At 40.3% G+C, this 15050-nt stretch overlaps 1 protein-coding gene across 1 annotated transcript in view; it reads left to right on the top strand.

Annotated features, from left to right (window-relative positions):
• The window catches only part of UTP20 (UTP20, small subunit (SSU) processome component, homolog (yeast)), a 72170-nt gene that overhangs the window by 20930 nt on the left and 36190 nt on the right, over positions 1-15050 (top strand). The window contains exons 13-27 of the mRNA XM_009999040.1: positions 785-940; positions 1465-1553; positions 2448-2553; positions 3780-3930; positions 4326-4388; positions 4722-4880; positions 5954-6030; positions 6900-6979; positions 7645-7888; positions 8815-9021; positions 10916-11006; positions 12696-12781; positions 13345-13470; positions 14074-14240; positions 14765-14973. Of these exons, the coding sequence (XP_009997342.1) occupies positions 785-940; positions 1465-1553; positions 2448-2553; positions 3780-3930; positions 4326-4388; positions 4722-4880; positions 5954-6030; positions 6900-6979; positions 7645-7888; positions 8815-9021; positions 10916-11006; positions 12696-12781; positions 13345-13470; positions 14074-14240; positions 14765-14973 (2011 nt within the window). The remainder of the gene's footprint in view (positions 1-784; positions 941-1464; positions 1554-2447; positions 2554-3779; positions 3931-4325; positions 4389-4721; positions 4881-5953; positions 6031-6899; positions 6980-7644; positions 7889-8814; positions 9022-10915; positions 11007-12695; positions 12782-13344; positions 13471-14073; positions 14241-14764; positions 14974-15050) is intronic.

The raw sequence follows: 15050 nt of genomic DNA, 5'->3' as shown, positions 1-15050 counted from the left end.
CTACACGCTGGGAATATAAAGAGCAGCTTATTTCTTGTTCTTTGCATCTAGGTTTTACAAATATCAGGCTTTGATCATCAGAAACATCTGAAAATACCTTTCTCTGGACCAACAATCCTAATTCCTTGAGGCTTATCTCATAAATTTTGTTTCTTGAAACTCTAATGACTCTTGATGCTGTCTTTTTGTTAGCTTCTGTATTTTGTGAAAGGTGGAGCCTATGTAGCCTTCTGACTGTGGTCTTGGAAGTACTGGATGGAATGGAATGATTGCTGTCCAAGGGCTGTGAACTACTCCTGTTCATATGTTCCAGTATGGTGTCAACCCTTTCTGCCTGCAGATAGACTTGATTTGGGCTCAGCTTGTGATTGCTTTCAAGTCCCCAGGCTATACCTCACTAGTTGTTTTCTCATTCATTAGTCTATGTCCGTGTGATCATTTTTATTAACAGTAGTCACAGAGATGAATCTCAGGTGCTTCTAGAGGTTATATGTCTTAGCCATGAGGATGTGCAACTGAGAATAAGTGTCTTTCCTTCTAGAAATATTATTTGAGCTTGACATAAAGACCTGACATTTCTTGTGAGCCGTGTGTTGTGCTCCTCAGCATGACTAGATGGTATTTTGTACTGTGAAGGACATTTAAAAATAATTTTAAAAATCCCTTGGTTTGTCCCGAGTCCTTTTTGCTAGAATTAGTAAACATAATTTTGAATATCATGGGAGGACAAGGAACAATCTAGTATGCAGTGATGGGTTACTAAAATTTTTTCTTGTATTTTTAGCTCTCATACAAGGCAACAAACAAGTAAAAGACAAGGAGGAAAGGCAGAAGTACGGGTGTTGGATCATGTACTGTCTTTAATCCATTTACCAGAGACGGAAGACATCACTGACCTTTCACAGCCTTGGGTTGCCTTGGTTGTACTGCCACATATTAGGTAAGGGATATTCTATGGTACTGTTATCACATATTTCTGTAATACTGTCTAGTTCACTATCTGTCAGAAATAATTTTACTAAGGAAAAGACAATAGTTACTAACCCTAGTTTGAGGAAACTGAGGTTGAAGGTGAAAAAATGCTGTGTGAAAATACCCTGTCAATAGTGAAGTCAGGAATAGAATATCAGTTTCTTGATTGCCTACTCTCTAAATTTAGTACTCTAGTACACACAGATGTTCCTGACACATTTCAGTTTCTGTGTTTAAGCACTGTCCTCTCCAAGCAGTGGCTTTTTTCCAGTAATTATGATGTTCTTGTATGAATGGAATAGTTGGTAAGGTTCAGTGAATGCTACAACTCCAGTTGTGAATCAGAAATAGCAAAAATGGTTTGCCACTGGTTTTAGTGTTGGGGTGAGCTATTTGTAATATAATACAAGATAGATGTGAAAGAAAGCTTTCGTATGTGTGAAGGCATCAGTGTAACATACAGATAAAAGTCTTCCCATTTATTTTGGACAGACCGATGGACAAAAAATCCATTCTGCCCTGTGTGACAAGTTTTACAGACTCTCTCTTCACAGCCATTGACAAAGGAAACCTCTGCAAAGGTCAGTTATGGTTATTTCCTGTTTATTTACTTCTTGCTGATAAAAAAAAAAAAGGCAGTTTTTCTGGTGACACAAAGCATGAAAAGTAATTGCAGTGGCATTGTATCCAAATTTATTGGCCAGCTCAAGTAATATTAGAGAGCAAAGCTTGGGAGAAAACACCCTCCAGGAAATGATTCTGCATTTGCTGTTACTAATTGCAATGGGGTGGCAGATGTTCTGCAAAATGCAGGACAGAGATAATTGCTTTCCCCCTTTCATGCTTGGAAGGACTTTGACTCTCCTGTGCTTCTGGAAAGTCCTCCATCCTTAAAGGAAGCTGAGGGGTTTAGAGACAAGACATGATTGCTGCAGCAAAATTCAGCAAACCCACTTTCCATTCACTAATAATTACTCAGTCTTTAAGTATATGGGACAGCTTTGAAGATCTTACACAGTAGTGCATTGTTAAAGTCTCAAAGTTTATAGGCACCCATGTGGTGGCATCAGTATATGTTTTTGCTTTCATTTTGCAGCAGACGTAGCAATTTGAGCAGCATTTCTTAATTTCTGAGTGCCATTTGTAGCATACAGCAGTCTGAGACTCCTGCAACAGTGCTTAGCTCCAGGTCTCTGTTCTCTTTTGCACATGGGTGTGACAGAAACAAGTGTAAACTGGGAGCTGTTCACAGGTTTCAATGCTGGCTCACTGAGTAGGCACTTACTTTAACAGCCAGAGGAGCATTTCTTTCATGAGTTATGATAATGGTTAGAAAATACAAATGCCAATTCTGGTATCCATGTTACCCTGTTTCTGTGACTCCAGCCATTTCAGGATGGGCAAGCACCATGCAAACACAACGCATGGAGAGCTGGGTAAATATACAGGCTGTTCTTGTTCTTTCTCTGCTCCAGGAAGCCTATTTGTGGCCTGCCAAGCTGTAAGTACTCTTCTTAGTTTGGCAGAGTCTTCTGAAATACTCCATTTGTTACCTGTGGAGCGTGTCAAGAGCTTGGTGACGTAAGTAAACTCTGCGGTTCTGTAATCCTTTGTGATTCTCCTTTTTATGGCAAAGAGTTGACTCTGCCTTTATGTAGGGGCTTGTTAAATGCTTCTCTGTGTGTTGCTTGTACTGTTAGGCTGGTGTATTGCCTCACTATTGTGGATATGTAAGGTAGCAATATTGAAGGCACTGTTTATTTGGAGAACAAGTAGATGTTCCTGTTCAGGAACATTTTCTCTGCCAACTGAAGCTTTCTTAGACAGCTGCAAGGTAGTGTGTCAAATGTGTTGGTTCTAGTTTTCCCTAGGAGCACTAAGCTTAGTAACTGTGTTATGTTATAATACTGAGAGAGACAGGAACAGCACATTCCCAGTTTTGTCAAAAGCCTGAAATTCTGCTGTCTGTTGGCAATGTTGGGATTCCACCATGTCCTTACATACCCATGTGTGTGCTTGTTCCACAATGGGAAGAGGTTTTGTATGCACCACTTTATTTATTTTAATTGTCCTCTACCTACAGTTAGCACACGTAACTGAATAGCTGAGGGTTTGAGGAAGACTTGATTTCTCTCCAGTGAATCCTGCTGGACTTGTCATTTCCCATGACTGTTGGTCTGGAGCATCTTCAGGTCTTTGGTGGCTTGAGCTTCAAAACATCCTCTTCAGTTAGGAAATCATGGTGCTCATTTCTGAGGCATGATGGAGATTAAACAGCTTACCCAGATCAAGCAGGAAATCTTGGCAGCAAGCTTCAGTCTAGTGCTTTTCTGCCAGCTTTGAGCTAGGGTGTGAAACTTCCTTGGTGCAAGGGATGTTACGTAGAATAAGGAGATTTCCCTGTGGGCAGGCAGGATTCTTGGTGTCTCACCTAAGCTTGGATTATTTATTTTCTGTTGAAGCTGATCACTGACTGGACACCTGGGCAGTAGCAGCAACACTTGTCTGAGCTGTACAAATTTGTTTTCTACAGCTGTGTGTATGTGGGTCCAGCCTGATATCCCCAGCTTGACAGGCCTGATTAGTACAAATCTCCTGCCTCTTGGGATGTCATAGGTTATCTGGGCTTTGAGGCTGCAAGCCACTGTGCTGGTGAAGTCTTAACTTCACCAGCCTGCTGGTACCAGCAGAGTCTGAAGTCATGTGAAATTTTCTCTTCATGTTGTTATTGTCACTGCTGCCTTATTTTAAAATATCTGTAGTGTTGCAGTGCTCTCTGTATACTAACAAAATATTGGGTTTTTTAGTACTTTTCCTTCAGACCCCTCTGCATTGCTGTTGGCTGATCTCTATTACACAAGGCTGGCATTGTGTGGCTGTCAGGAACCTCTTTCCCAAGGGAACCTAATGGACTTGTTTGAGAAGTTGCATCCTAATATTTCCACCGGTGTTTCCAAGGTAATCTGCTCTTTTGAGCACATGCAAGATAATTTGTATTTTAATGATGTAATTAAGTAAATTGAGATAAATTACAAAGACTGAAAGAAGAAACAGGAGACTGTGAAAAGCTATTACTTCCATAGTATCCGTTTAGAACTGTGTCCATTTCTTAAGAGGCTGCTGTGGGGCATGAGTTAACTTTTAGCCCTGCAAGGCTCTCCTCTTCCCTCAAGGTGAATCAGAGCAGGAGTCTAATGTTTTCATTTTTAGTTGCCTGCTAGACTACAAGAGCTTGTCTGTTCTAGTGATATCGGCCTCCTGTGCAAAACATTACCTCTGTGTAGGTGTGGCTGTGTCTGCATATGTAGCCTGTATTCTCCTGCAAACTGCTGACCTGTGTTCACTTTGGATAGGTCCGGCTGTTGACTGTTCGAATTCTAAACCATTTTGAGAATCCATCTTCTACACACATCGAGGTAGGGCTAAAATCTTTTGTTTAACATTTCAAAACCATCTGTGTTTGGTGTTGTATGTGAACTGGTTTTCACTTTGCAGAAACAAGGCATGTGCCTGGCAGAGGCTGCCCTCTGCTTTTGTGCTTTCACATTTCGGTTTTCTCATGTCTCCATCAAATGAAAACATTTGATGTTTTCAGATGTGTGAGTTTTGTTGCCTAAGTGGTAGAAACAAGTGCAAGTTCCTTGACTTTGTTCTGGAATTCAAAATGTCTGGGGCTCTGCATAGTTTTGTTGAAATAATTTTCAATGATGAAATGATACTCTTAAAATGCATGTCACTCATTTGTTCAGGGTGATGGCACAGGGGAACTCCAGCCAGTATTTGCTATATTGCTCCAAGCAGAACTCGTGCCAGCAACAGTGAATGATTACAGAGAAAAACTTCTCCATTTGAGGAAACTAAGATTTGATACAGTGCAGTCTGGAATACCAAATGGATCTTTGCAGGAGGTATGTGGTTATTGTCTAAAAGCAGTTGTCACATTCTTTTTTATTCCAAGTGAACTTTCTTATTCCATCACTTAGATTGCAGATTTTTTTAATAAGAATTCATGAAAAGTTAATGATCTCCCAGATTAAGTTTTAGAAAACATACTTGTTAGTAGGGATCACGGCTTCCATTGTCCTTGGACCTAGTGTGTTCTCTTGAACATTTAGTAGAACAACAGTGGGATCCAGATAAATGGCTCACAACAAGATTAATCAGGTTTCAGTATTGTGGAAAGGAAGACAAAAGATGCCAGGGAGAAGTGAGTCTTGAGCTAATGACCTTGGCATACCCTTAGCATGGTTGAACATTGGTAGGACTCCTATTGGCCAATGGAGAGCCTAGCTTCTGGATCTTCCTACAGGGTCAAATCCTTGTATGGCTGTGACTGTTTAATCTCCACTGATGCTGAGCTAAAGGCAACCTCACTTTCTAGATGTTGGAAAGGTTACAATTTTACTAGTTAAATGGTCATGGATTCAAGCGGGGGGGGGTGTTATTTTTGTGGCTTTTGTTGTACCTGCCTGCATATACAATTTTTTTTACCTTGGCTTGTAAGCTTCTGTAAGGAAAGATTGTAGGTCGGTCTTACTGAGTATAGGTCAGTCCTACTGCATATAGGTCAGTAAAGAGCTAATCCAGATGATGTCCTTCTAGGCCTAGTGCAATGAAGACTCCTCAGGGCAAACTTTCCTCTTTCTGAGGTCCCTAGAGCTGCTATGGCAACCCTGAAGCTCAAGTGGGAGGCAAGCAATCCAGTTCATCTGCTATTCTGAACTGCTTTTTGCACATTCATGCTATGTAAATATGGTGACTAGATCTCAGTGCAGCTTACAGTAAATGGGCTCTAGTTTTCCTGATGCAGCTACAAGATGAGGAATTATGAGGTTTGGGACTGGCTTCATTACTTGTAGTAGTTCTGAGAATTTCTTGAACAAAGTTCCTTCATTGAGAAGAAGAAAGGTTAGAGGAGGTTGGTTGATCTTTAACTATTGTTATACCTTACATCTCAAGGTGATGTTGTATGTCATTCTAGGTGCCTCTTCGGTATTTACTAGGAATGCTTTATATTAACTTCAGCCCTCTCTGGGATCCTGTAATTGAACTCATAAGGTGAGTATATGCAGTTGGATGCTGCAATCTGTGGTTGACTTGCAGAACAATCCCTTCCATTGTTCTGTGAGCAAAAGCTGAGGTAAAAATGTCTGAATCAGAGAGACCTTCATGTGAACCTTTTATGTAAAATCTTCTGAAACTGTTTTATCTCTCAAATAAATCACAACCTGTTAGACTCTTACTTTTTAACTTAGTTTCTGACTTTTCATGCTATTAAAGGGAACTTGCAACAAATATAGTAAAATTGTGTCAGAGTTTTGAGTCAAAAGTAGCAGGATTTGATTAGTGTTTCACACATGCTTAAAGGAGCAAGAAGGCCTTCTCTGTTTCCCTGTCTCTGACTTTTCTGTCCTTACTGGAAAACTTCTAAATCCTACTGAAGAGTAGGGAAGACTTACCATGGTGACAGCTGAGATGAATACTCAAGTCAGTGTCTGCTCTCAGTATGACTTTATCTTCTTGGTGTTTTTCCTCTGTTGTGTGATTAAAAGGGATGAGATTTTCTCCTTCAAACTAGGGAATTAATAAAAAAAAATTAAACCAGCTCTTCAAAAGGTATGGACATGCTAATTCTTCTTTTAGTTCTTGATTATGTTACTGTATAGAAGTCACTGGAAAGCTTGAGAACACTTGTACTCAATTGGAGTTAATTTGAAGTCATGAGATACAACCAGATTACTTTAATAACACTTGACATTTGGAATCTGTGAGTGAAGGCAAGGAAGTGCTGCAGCTCTGTCATGCAGATGTTCTGTATTTGGACACCCACATTAAAGCAGTGATCAGAGCCTCTGTTGTTAAAGTGCCTAGTGACGCATGGCTTTTTTTATTACCTATTAATTTCATGCTGTCTTATGTTTTGTTAGTTCTCATGCAAAGGAAATGGAGAATAAACAGTTCTGGAAGGTCTTATATGAACATTTGGAGAGGGCTGCTACATATGCTGGTAAGTCAAGGCTCCTAAATGTTGTTATGACAGTAACTCAGCTAATTGTGAATGACATGACTGTGTTTTCATGTGCCCCAAATATACATGTGATGGGAGAATTCAGAACCAGGGTGCTTGACTAGCAGTACTATGTCCAGGGCAGAAATGAAGGGGCTTGGGAGAAAACTCTCTCCTGTACAGAACACCAAGAAGTAGATAGAAAAGGCCCCTGCACCACAGGAGGGAATGGCAGGTTTGGGGAAGCCATGCAGCAGTTTCATCCCCTCTTAAGGCTGCTTCTGCCCAAACTGATTAGGAACAAGGACAAAACCTGTATGGGTCTGAACACCCTTCTGCTCCATAGATTCAGTGGGATTCCTGCAAACAATGTCTTTCTTCAGTGTACTCTTCAGGTTTACTTATGGGTGTATGAATAGAGGCATGAGCACATAGCCATTTGTGAGCTTCTCTGTTACTCAAGAGAACTGAGCTTCATTGAGATGCATGAGGGCTGTAAGGCATCATAGAATATTTCCTGAGCAGTGCAGGTCTTTCAGGTCAGTGTTGAATATGGTTGCCTAAACAAATGCATGTCACCAAAAGTATTACGTTCATAATGGAGTACTGATACCTTGCTCCTGGCAATTACAAAGTAACCTGAAGAGATTTTATTTGTTCTATAGAAATGGAGCTGCAGAATGAGCTAGATGACCAAGAGGAAAGCATTACTGAAACAGAAAGCGAGAAGATGCCAGAAGGAGGGGTGGGGACCCTCTTTCTGGAGCAGCTGAGGACTAGAACGGATTGCAGTGAGCGGCTGGACCACACAAACTTCCGTTTTCTACTGTGGAAAGCACTGGATAAGTTTCCAGACAGAGTAGAGCCAAGGTCAAGGGAACTTTCCCCACTTCTTCTGAGATTTATTAGGTATGTAAGATTTATTTTTCGGTTGAGAGGATACACTGCTTTCAGTGTTTTGCTGAGCTTTAAGACTGTGGCTATCCCATTATAGACTTTATTTCCTGAATGCGTGGCTGATGAGTTATCTTGTTTCCAGTTAAGATAGTCTTTTGATTGAAATGTGGATTCTGTTAGAAATAGGAAACAAGAATCAGACTGAAATGAAGATGGCAGTACTTTTCTGGTGCTCAGTCTCTCACGTATTGACTTGCCACTATCACAACCTCATTACTCCATTAGGGAGTGACTTCAGTGGAAATAAAGTGGTTTTGGTTTTGTGGTTTTTTTTTATGGAAATGCATTGTCACTTGGAATCACAGAAAACCAAAATATTTTACCCCAAGATGGGGGAAATTCTGGTTTTGTTTCCTGGAAGGAAAGCAGTGGTGTGCTTTGTATGATGCACATGGGTAGGTGTCATGGCAGAGGAAGGTTTCTGATATTCCTTTTCTGTTATTAGAAAATGTATCTTTTGCTTGCCTTCCTGGAAAAATTGAACCATACAGTGATAGACTAGTTTCTTCACTTACTCTCACACTGCCATGCTTGCTGTTCAACTGCTCACCTGACCAAACACAACCCCCTATGCCCTCCAGATAGCTTCTTTACAGGCCTCCAGTAATTCAGTGATTCATGTCCCTTTTCTGCTCTCCACCAGGTACCTGCAGTCTCCTTTAGAGTATTTGGTCACTACCTTACATCTCTGCAACTTGTAGGCAAAGAAGAACATACTTGCTGAAATACACTTCTTTGGAAATTTTCAGCCATGTAGTGTCCCAAGACAAAATGCCATTAGTAATGAAAATTGTGGAATTTATAGTTGTTCTTGCACTGAAATCCTGAAAAATTATATTCTGCTTAAATCCTTCCTTTTCTTCTTATTTTTACCACAGAAATGAGTACTACCCAGCAGATTCATTAGTGGCTCCATCTCAGGATCTTAGAAAGAAAACTAGGGGTACAGTAGCAGCAAAAGAAACACCTGGTGAAGAGGTGAATGATGTTGCTATGGAGGAGGAAGAGGAGGAGGAAGAAAAGGAAGAAGGGGAACCAATTACTGTAGGACTACCAAAAAGGAAAACAAGAAGAGCTGCAGCTAAGTAAGTATTTTTAGTTTTTCCTTGCTAGTGCTTTCATGGAAAAGCAGATTCAGCAGCTCATGTTAAGATAAAGCTATGGTTTTTTATATATGTATTTTGTTTATATATATATATATTCCTTTGTCTTCTTTTGCTCACACTTCATAATTTTTCAGTGGATTATAGTCACATATAAGCACTTAAGAGTCAAAAACTCTACCTACTGTACTTGGTACCTGTTCTACTAAACATCCAAAGACTCTGCACAGGCTTTCTCATTATCTTATTACCTGCTAACAGTCTGTGGTTTGTGGTACTTTGACCAAAAATTATATGTTGTTCTGAAGCCATTATGAAGTTTCTGAGGGCCATTATACCTACATTCCCCTGACTTCTCTGTGTGTATCTGTTGGTCTTTTAAAGCTATGAGCATTGCCAGACACTCTGAAAAGTGAGACCATTTATGCGTTTTCATATTGGCATTCTGCAGTTATCTACCTGTTAGAAACCTTGGTTCTGGTCATCTTTGGGACAAAGATTTTTATTTAGTGCTGTTATAGACTGAAGGTACATGCTATTTTAATTTCATTGTTTGCAATGCTGAGTACATGGAGGAAGGGACTCTTTATATGAATTCTCTATAACGTCTCTGATCAGAGTAGTTTTACCCTGATGACCTCTGTCAAATGTCCATTACAAATAACATCCAAAAACCTTGTATTTTTCCACTTTTTCTATAAAAGATGGCCGTTGCAATAACAGAGAACTTCCAAATGTCACCTGACATCTTGGAACATGATGAGTATTTGATATGTAACCAGAATTGTCATTTCATCCCAGGTGTCTTATAGGTGTTTCATTTTGTTCTCAGATTCTGGCTTGTATCTGTAAATTAGCAGCAATTAAAATGCCATGACAGTCAGAGATTTTTTGTTTGTTTTTTAAACCTCCATCTCAAATATCCATGTTCTTCAGTGGAAACATTAGTTCCTGGTAGCAGTAACAAAGGCATAAAAGATTTACTGAGGATTTGTTAATGAGTTCTGGAGTGACCTCCCTTCGTTTTCACCCTGGACAGTTTATGTGGTCAGGCCTGTGCTGTGCAGGGGAGCTCTTGCAGGGCTTCATCCTGTGGCTGGTGAGGGCTGGCTGAGGCAGCGGGAGGACCCACACCTGCCCCAAGCTTGGCATGGGGTTGCTGGAATACATTGCACTTGACCTTTGGCTGAGCCCAGCTATGGGCAGAGGGTGGCCCAGCTGTGTCTGGAGAAGTCATTGTGAACTATCATAGGGAGCAGCTGGATGAGGACAGCCTCTGCCAGCCCCACAGTGTGTATGATAGATGAGATCTCATGCCTTCTTTTTCTGAGTCACCTCTGTCCCTCCCACAAAGTGGAGGTGGGGCAGATGTGGGGTGACACAATCTCTCCTAGAGACACTGAATCCCATCTATGCTTGCAGCCTGGCATAAGCCCAGCACAGTTGGTGGCTAAATGCAATCCTTCATGTTGATGGGAGTGAAATGGGCACCAGTTAAGGACAAGTAAACAAATACAGGTAAATTAACCTGTTTATATTTCCAGGCAGGCTGGCAGAAAGAAGTATGCTACATATTTACTGTTTGTATTATTTTCTCACCAAAACTGAGCCCATCTAGTGCTACTGTAGAAACAGCTTTCTCTGTGCAGTGGAGTGACATGTGGAAGGAGCTGCTCAGTAGAGGGAACAGGGATACCTCTTGCTGTGTGTCTGGAATGGAGACTTACAGACTTCAGATTCTCTTGTGTTGTTTTTTGTTATTTTTTTTTCTTTTCTTGTTAAACAAGCTTAATGAAAGATTCCCATTTGTTTATGATAATGCAGGATTGTCTCTTCTGGTCATTTAAAAAGAACACATATTTGTTTTGTTTTACAGGCAACTGATAGCCCACTTGCAAGTTTTCTCTAAATTCTCAAATCCTCGTGCATTGTATCTGGAGCAGAAGTTGAATGCATTATATATCCAGGTGATGCTGTTTGCTGGCTTTTATAATTACTGCTAGTAAATTAACTCACTCTTGTTTAAAGGTAGTGTCTGCAGTCTGAGACTGCAGAAACCTGGCATTCTCTGAACCCAGTCATGATAGGTGAAAAAGGAACTGTCCTTGAGAGGGCTTCCTAGGAGGCTTCACTTGAAATGAGCCATTTTAGCAAAGACCTGCTTGAGACACCTGGCTTAGTTTGCCAGGAGTGGCTCATGCAGACAGATCTGGCACCAGACCAGTAATAGTCCTTGGCAAGGTGAAGGAGTACCTGTCATGGGCATATGCCCTGACTGTGCTAGTGTGTAAGTCACTGTCAGTATTAACAAAATCAAAACTGTAGGTAAACAGGGATTAAGTGGATAACTAGGGAACACAGACTAAAGAGCAGAATCTAGATAATGCCTGTCTAACCAAAAGTTTCTTCTAACTTTGAAGTAAGGCGGGCAGGAAAACATATAAATGGGATGGGAGGAATCACAGTCTATAAGAATGGCATGAAAAAAGAAAACAGAATTTATTCTTGAAGAATATTTAGTTTTATATAATTAGCTTTTGAGGGATTTCCCTGAAAGAATTTTCAAAAATACGAAGAGGGATTTTAAGTCTTTATCCAGCACTCCTTAAAAGGGTGTTTTATTAATTTTACTGCGTTTTGTTTGTTCCAAATTTGTGGATTTGTTCAGGTCAGTGGGATTTGCTCCAATTGTTCCAATATTCTTTTCTCTGAAGAGAACTGTGTGGTCAGTGGGCTGTAGAACTCTATTAAATATTATGAAGCTGTTAGTTCCCTGGGTTTCACCTTGCACCCAGTGTGGGATTTGGAATATCCCTTCATTAGGTTCCAGATCTGAGGATCTCTAATGAACATCCACTCTATTTGAGTCAACCTCAGAGTCTTCCTTAGGAAAAGAGCTGGTTCATGTGTTTTCTTGCTTTTATTCTTAGGAGAATATTGAACACTTGTACAAAACTGTGTGAAAAATTACCTGACATAAGAGAAATAACTTCATAATTCACTGTTTGCCATTTCTGTGCATTAGCATCTGCATTATCATGGCTGTTTTTCTTACAGCATAAGGACATCATGGCAAAGTGACCCTTGATGACTCTAGTCTGTACTGTTTGGTAGGAGACTGAAGAAGCAATAAGGATGCCACCTAGGGAAGTTACCTGTATTTTTAGTGCCTAGATTATGAGGAATCATCTGTGAGAGAGGGCAAATCTCAGTGAGACTTTGTGTTATCAGGTCTTATGAGGATTTTGTGTTTGTCACAGGAGAGAAAGACAAGTTGGGATGGGTTTGGGTAGTCTGCTTTTTAATCCAGTCTGTGCAGGTGCACAACTGGTAACTGGTTTTGGAAGTTGAAAACTCCACTGAGCTGGCAGTGGTCCAAAAGGCAATTATGAAAAAACAAATGTTGTGACTATTCTATGTAGATGGTGGGGAGAAAACATATAAGAACTGCCAGCAACCATATCTACTTTTTATGAGTGACAGTTGTGTATTCATGTCTTCGCTTTATAACTGGCAACACATACATTCTGTTTCCATTTTTGATACGTTAGTCCAAAACCTGCTTGAGCTTGGAGCCTTTGGGTTGTTTTGCTATTTTCAGTAAGCACTTTAGTCTTATACACAGGGTGTTATTTTCTTTCTTTTGTCATTTGCAGTTACTGACCCATCAAGACCAGAATGTACAGAGAATAGCTCTTGACTGTATAATGACATACAAGCATTCTCATCTACTGCCATACAGGTAACAGCTTTTCTATTATTTTAGTATCAGTGAACGAACCTACTGTCAAATCAGAAGCCCGTTTGGGATCTGTTGCTTCAAAGAGAAAGCCTTGCCTGTATTTGTTGAAGACAAATGTGTGCATTTTTATTTTAGCCAGCTGTATATTTCCTATCTGGAACAGAGAAATAAGGTCCTGAGGTTGGTCAGTGTTTCTTTTTCATTTGCAGGAAAAATGGTAACACTTTAATTCTGTCCCAGAAGAGTATGTGCTTAGTGGTTTCATCCTCTTCAAAGAGCTCTTTTGTACTGATGCTTTATAATGATTCAGAGGAAGTGACAGCATAAAACTATAGTTTGTTGTAGAATAATCTCTTCAGAATGTGTCCAGCAGATACTTTCCTATGTAATTAGCTTGAATTTGCTCACTTTGAAAATATTTTTTATAAAAGGATGGGAACATAGTACTTTAAACTTTTATGTACAGCATAGATTAGATAGGTAGATAAGTAAGTACAAAGGCATGTGTGTCTGTCTATATTTGCAACCCCTATCCACACTCAAATAGTGTTTATCAATCTCAGGGAGAACTTGCAAAGGCTATTGGAGGACAAGAGCTTTAAAGAAGAAATAGTCCATTTCAGTATTTCTGAGGAGACTGCAGTAGTAAAAATGGAGCATCGACCAGATCTCATCCCTGTTCTTATGAGGTAGGTCATGAAGTGCAGGTTTAATGGTTTCATGTAAAGTCCCATGAGCAGAGATGTAATGCTGCTGCTTCTCATTGTAAACAGTTTATCTCAACTTAATGGTTAATGGTATAGGGTGATGACTTTGTGATGTTCTTTATGGTTTCCTCATTAATATGTTTATGCAATATATTATGCAAATTATATTTTCTTTAAAAACAGCATTTTGGTAGATACTTTTTCTTCTAAGGTTTACAGAGAATGGTGAGATCATTTCAGTTCACTGAGTATTGCCACTTATTTTTATTAAGATACAGTGATGCAAGTTATCATGCAGATTGCTTCTTCAGCAATAGCTGCCCTCAGGCTATCCTGGAGGTATTCTAGTTTTATGCCTGAAGCCTCCAGCAAAGCTTCTATTGTAGTAGCAGAAGCTGATCTTTCACTGGGATGCTGTTGGGCCTTGTGTAGTAATTCAGTGGAGACCCTGAAGGAGGGACTTCCACTCAGTTTGTTCTCACTAGGGAATACTTTTAAATGAAGTAGAGTTTCTCCTGCAGAATAAGAGATTAGGAAGCAGATGGCTTGCTGAAAGCTAATGCAACCTCTTTTTGGCTCTTGAAGAATTCTCTATGGCAGAATGAGAAACAAAACAGGGAGCAAAACACAGGGCAAATCTTCAGCGGGCACTCGCATGTCAATCGTTCTGCGGTTTCTGGCCGGCTCTCTGCCAGAAGAGATACGGATGTTCTTGGATCTGCTCTTCGAAGCTGTGAAGCAATTCAGTAATGGTAGGTACAGGCAGTAGAACCTGCAGGTATGGTAATGCCTGACCTGTAGAGACGTGGGAGGATAATTACTCTTAGTACCATTACGTTCTTCAGTTTGTCCCTAACAGCGCCTTGGAAGGATGAAAAGAATATTTTTATAAGGAATGAGATTCCCCTGAGCTTTTCCTTACAAAGCACGATTGCTTTCTCTTAGAGGTCCAAGGCCAGAAAAACTGAATTACTTGCCACAGCTGTGCCAGTGAGCTGTAACTTAGGCCAGGAATGAGCAGTCATTGGCATTGTAGGCTAGTCTGTGTATGATGGCAATAAACAGAGGTTCTAAAGTGCTCTGATACTGAAGCAGCGGGAGTCATCTGAGTGTCGCAGAGAGATGGAGACCTGAAGCTGTCTGTATTTCAAAAGCTGAATCTGAGGAACTGTAATTTAGGGTCAGATTTTACTATTTTTCACAGAAGAATATTTTTGGTAGTGGGTACCTTCATAGTGCTTCTCCAGGTAAGTTGCTCTCCCTTTGCCTATCACAGGACCTTGCCAGACCGCAGTGCTTCGAAGTATGTCAGAGCTGGATTTAGCTAAAGTCCTGCCTCTTGGGCGTCAGCATAGCCTCTTCAATGGTATTGAAGTTGTGTTGAAAAACATTGGACATTTGATCCGTCAGTACCTTCCTGAAATTCTACAGATTGTGCTCTGCATGACGGCTGTGATATCCTGCATCCTCCAGCAAAGAGAGAAGGTACGATATACATGTATATATATATACACGTCTCTGTACACGTATGCATACAAGCAAATATGTAATTAAATTCCTTT

Source organism: Chaetura pelagica, unplaced genomic scaffold, assembly GCF_000747805.2.
Source record: "Chaetura pelagica isolate M959 unplaced genomic scaffold, ChaPel_1.0 scaffold725, whole genome shotgun sequence".
In the NCBI taxonomy this organism is placed as follows: domain Eukaryota; kingdom Metazoa; phylum Chordata; class Aves; order Apodiformes; family Apodidae; genus Chaetura; species Chaetura pelagica.
Note: the sequence above shows the minus strand (reverse complement) of the source record. Positions and strands in the feature narration are given on the sequence as shown.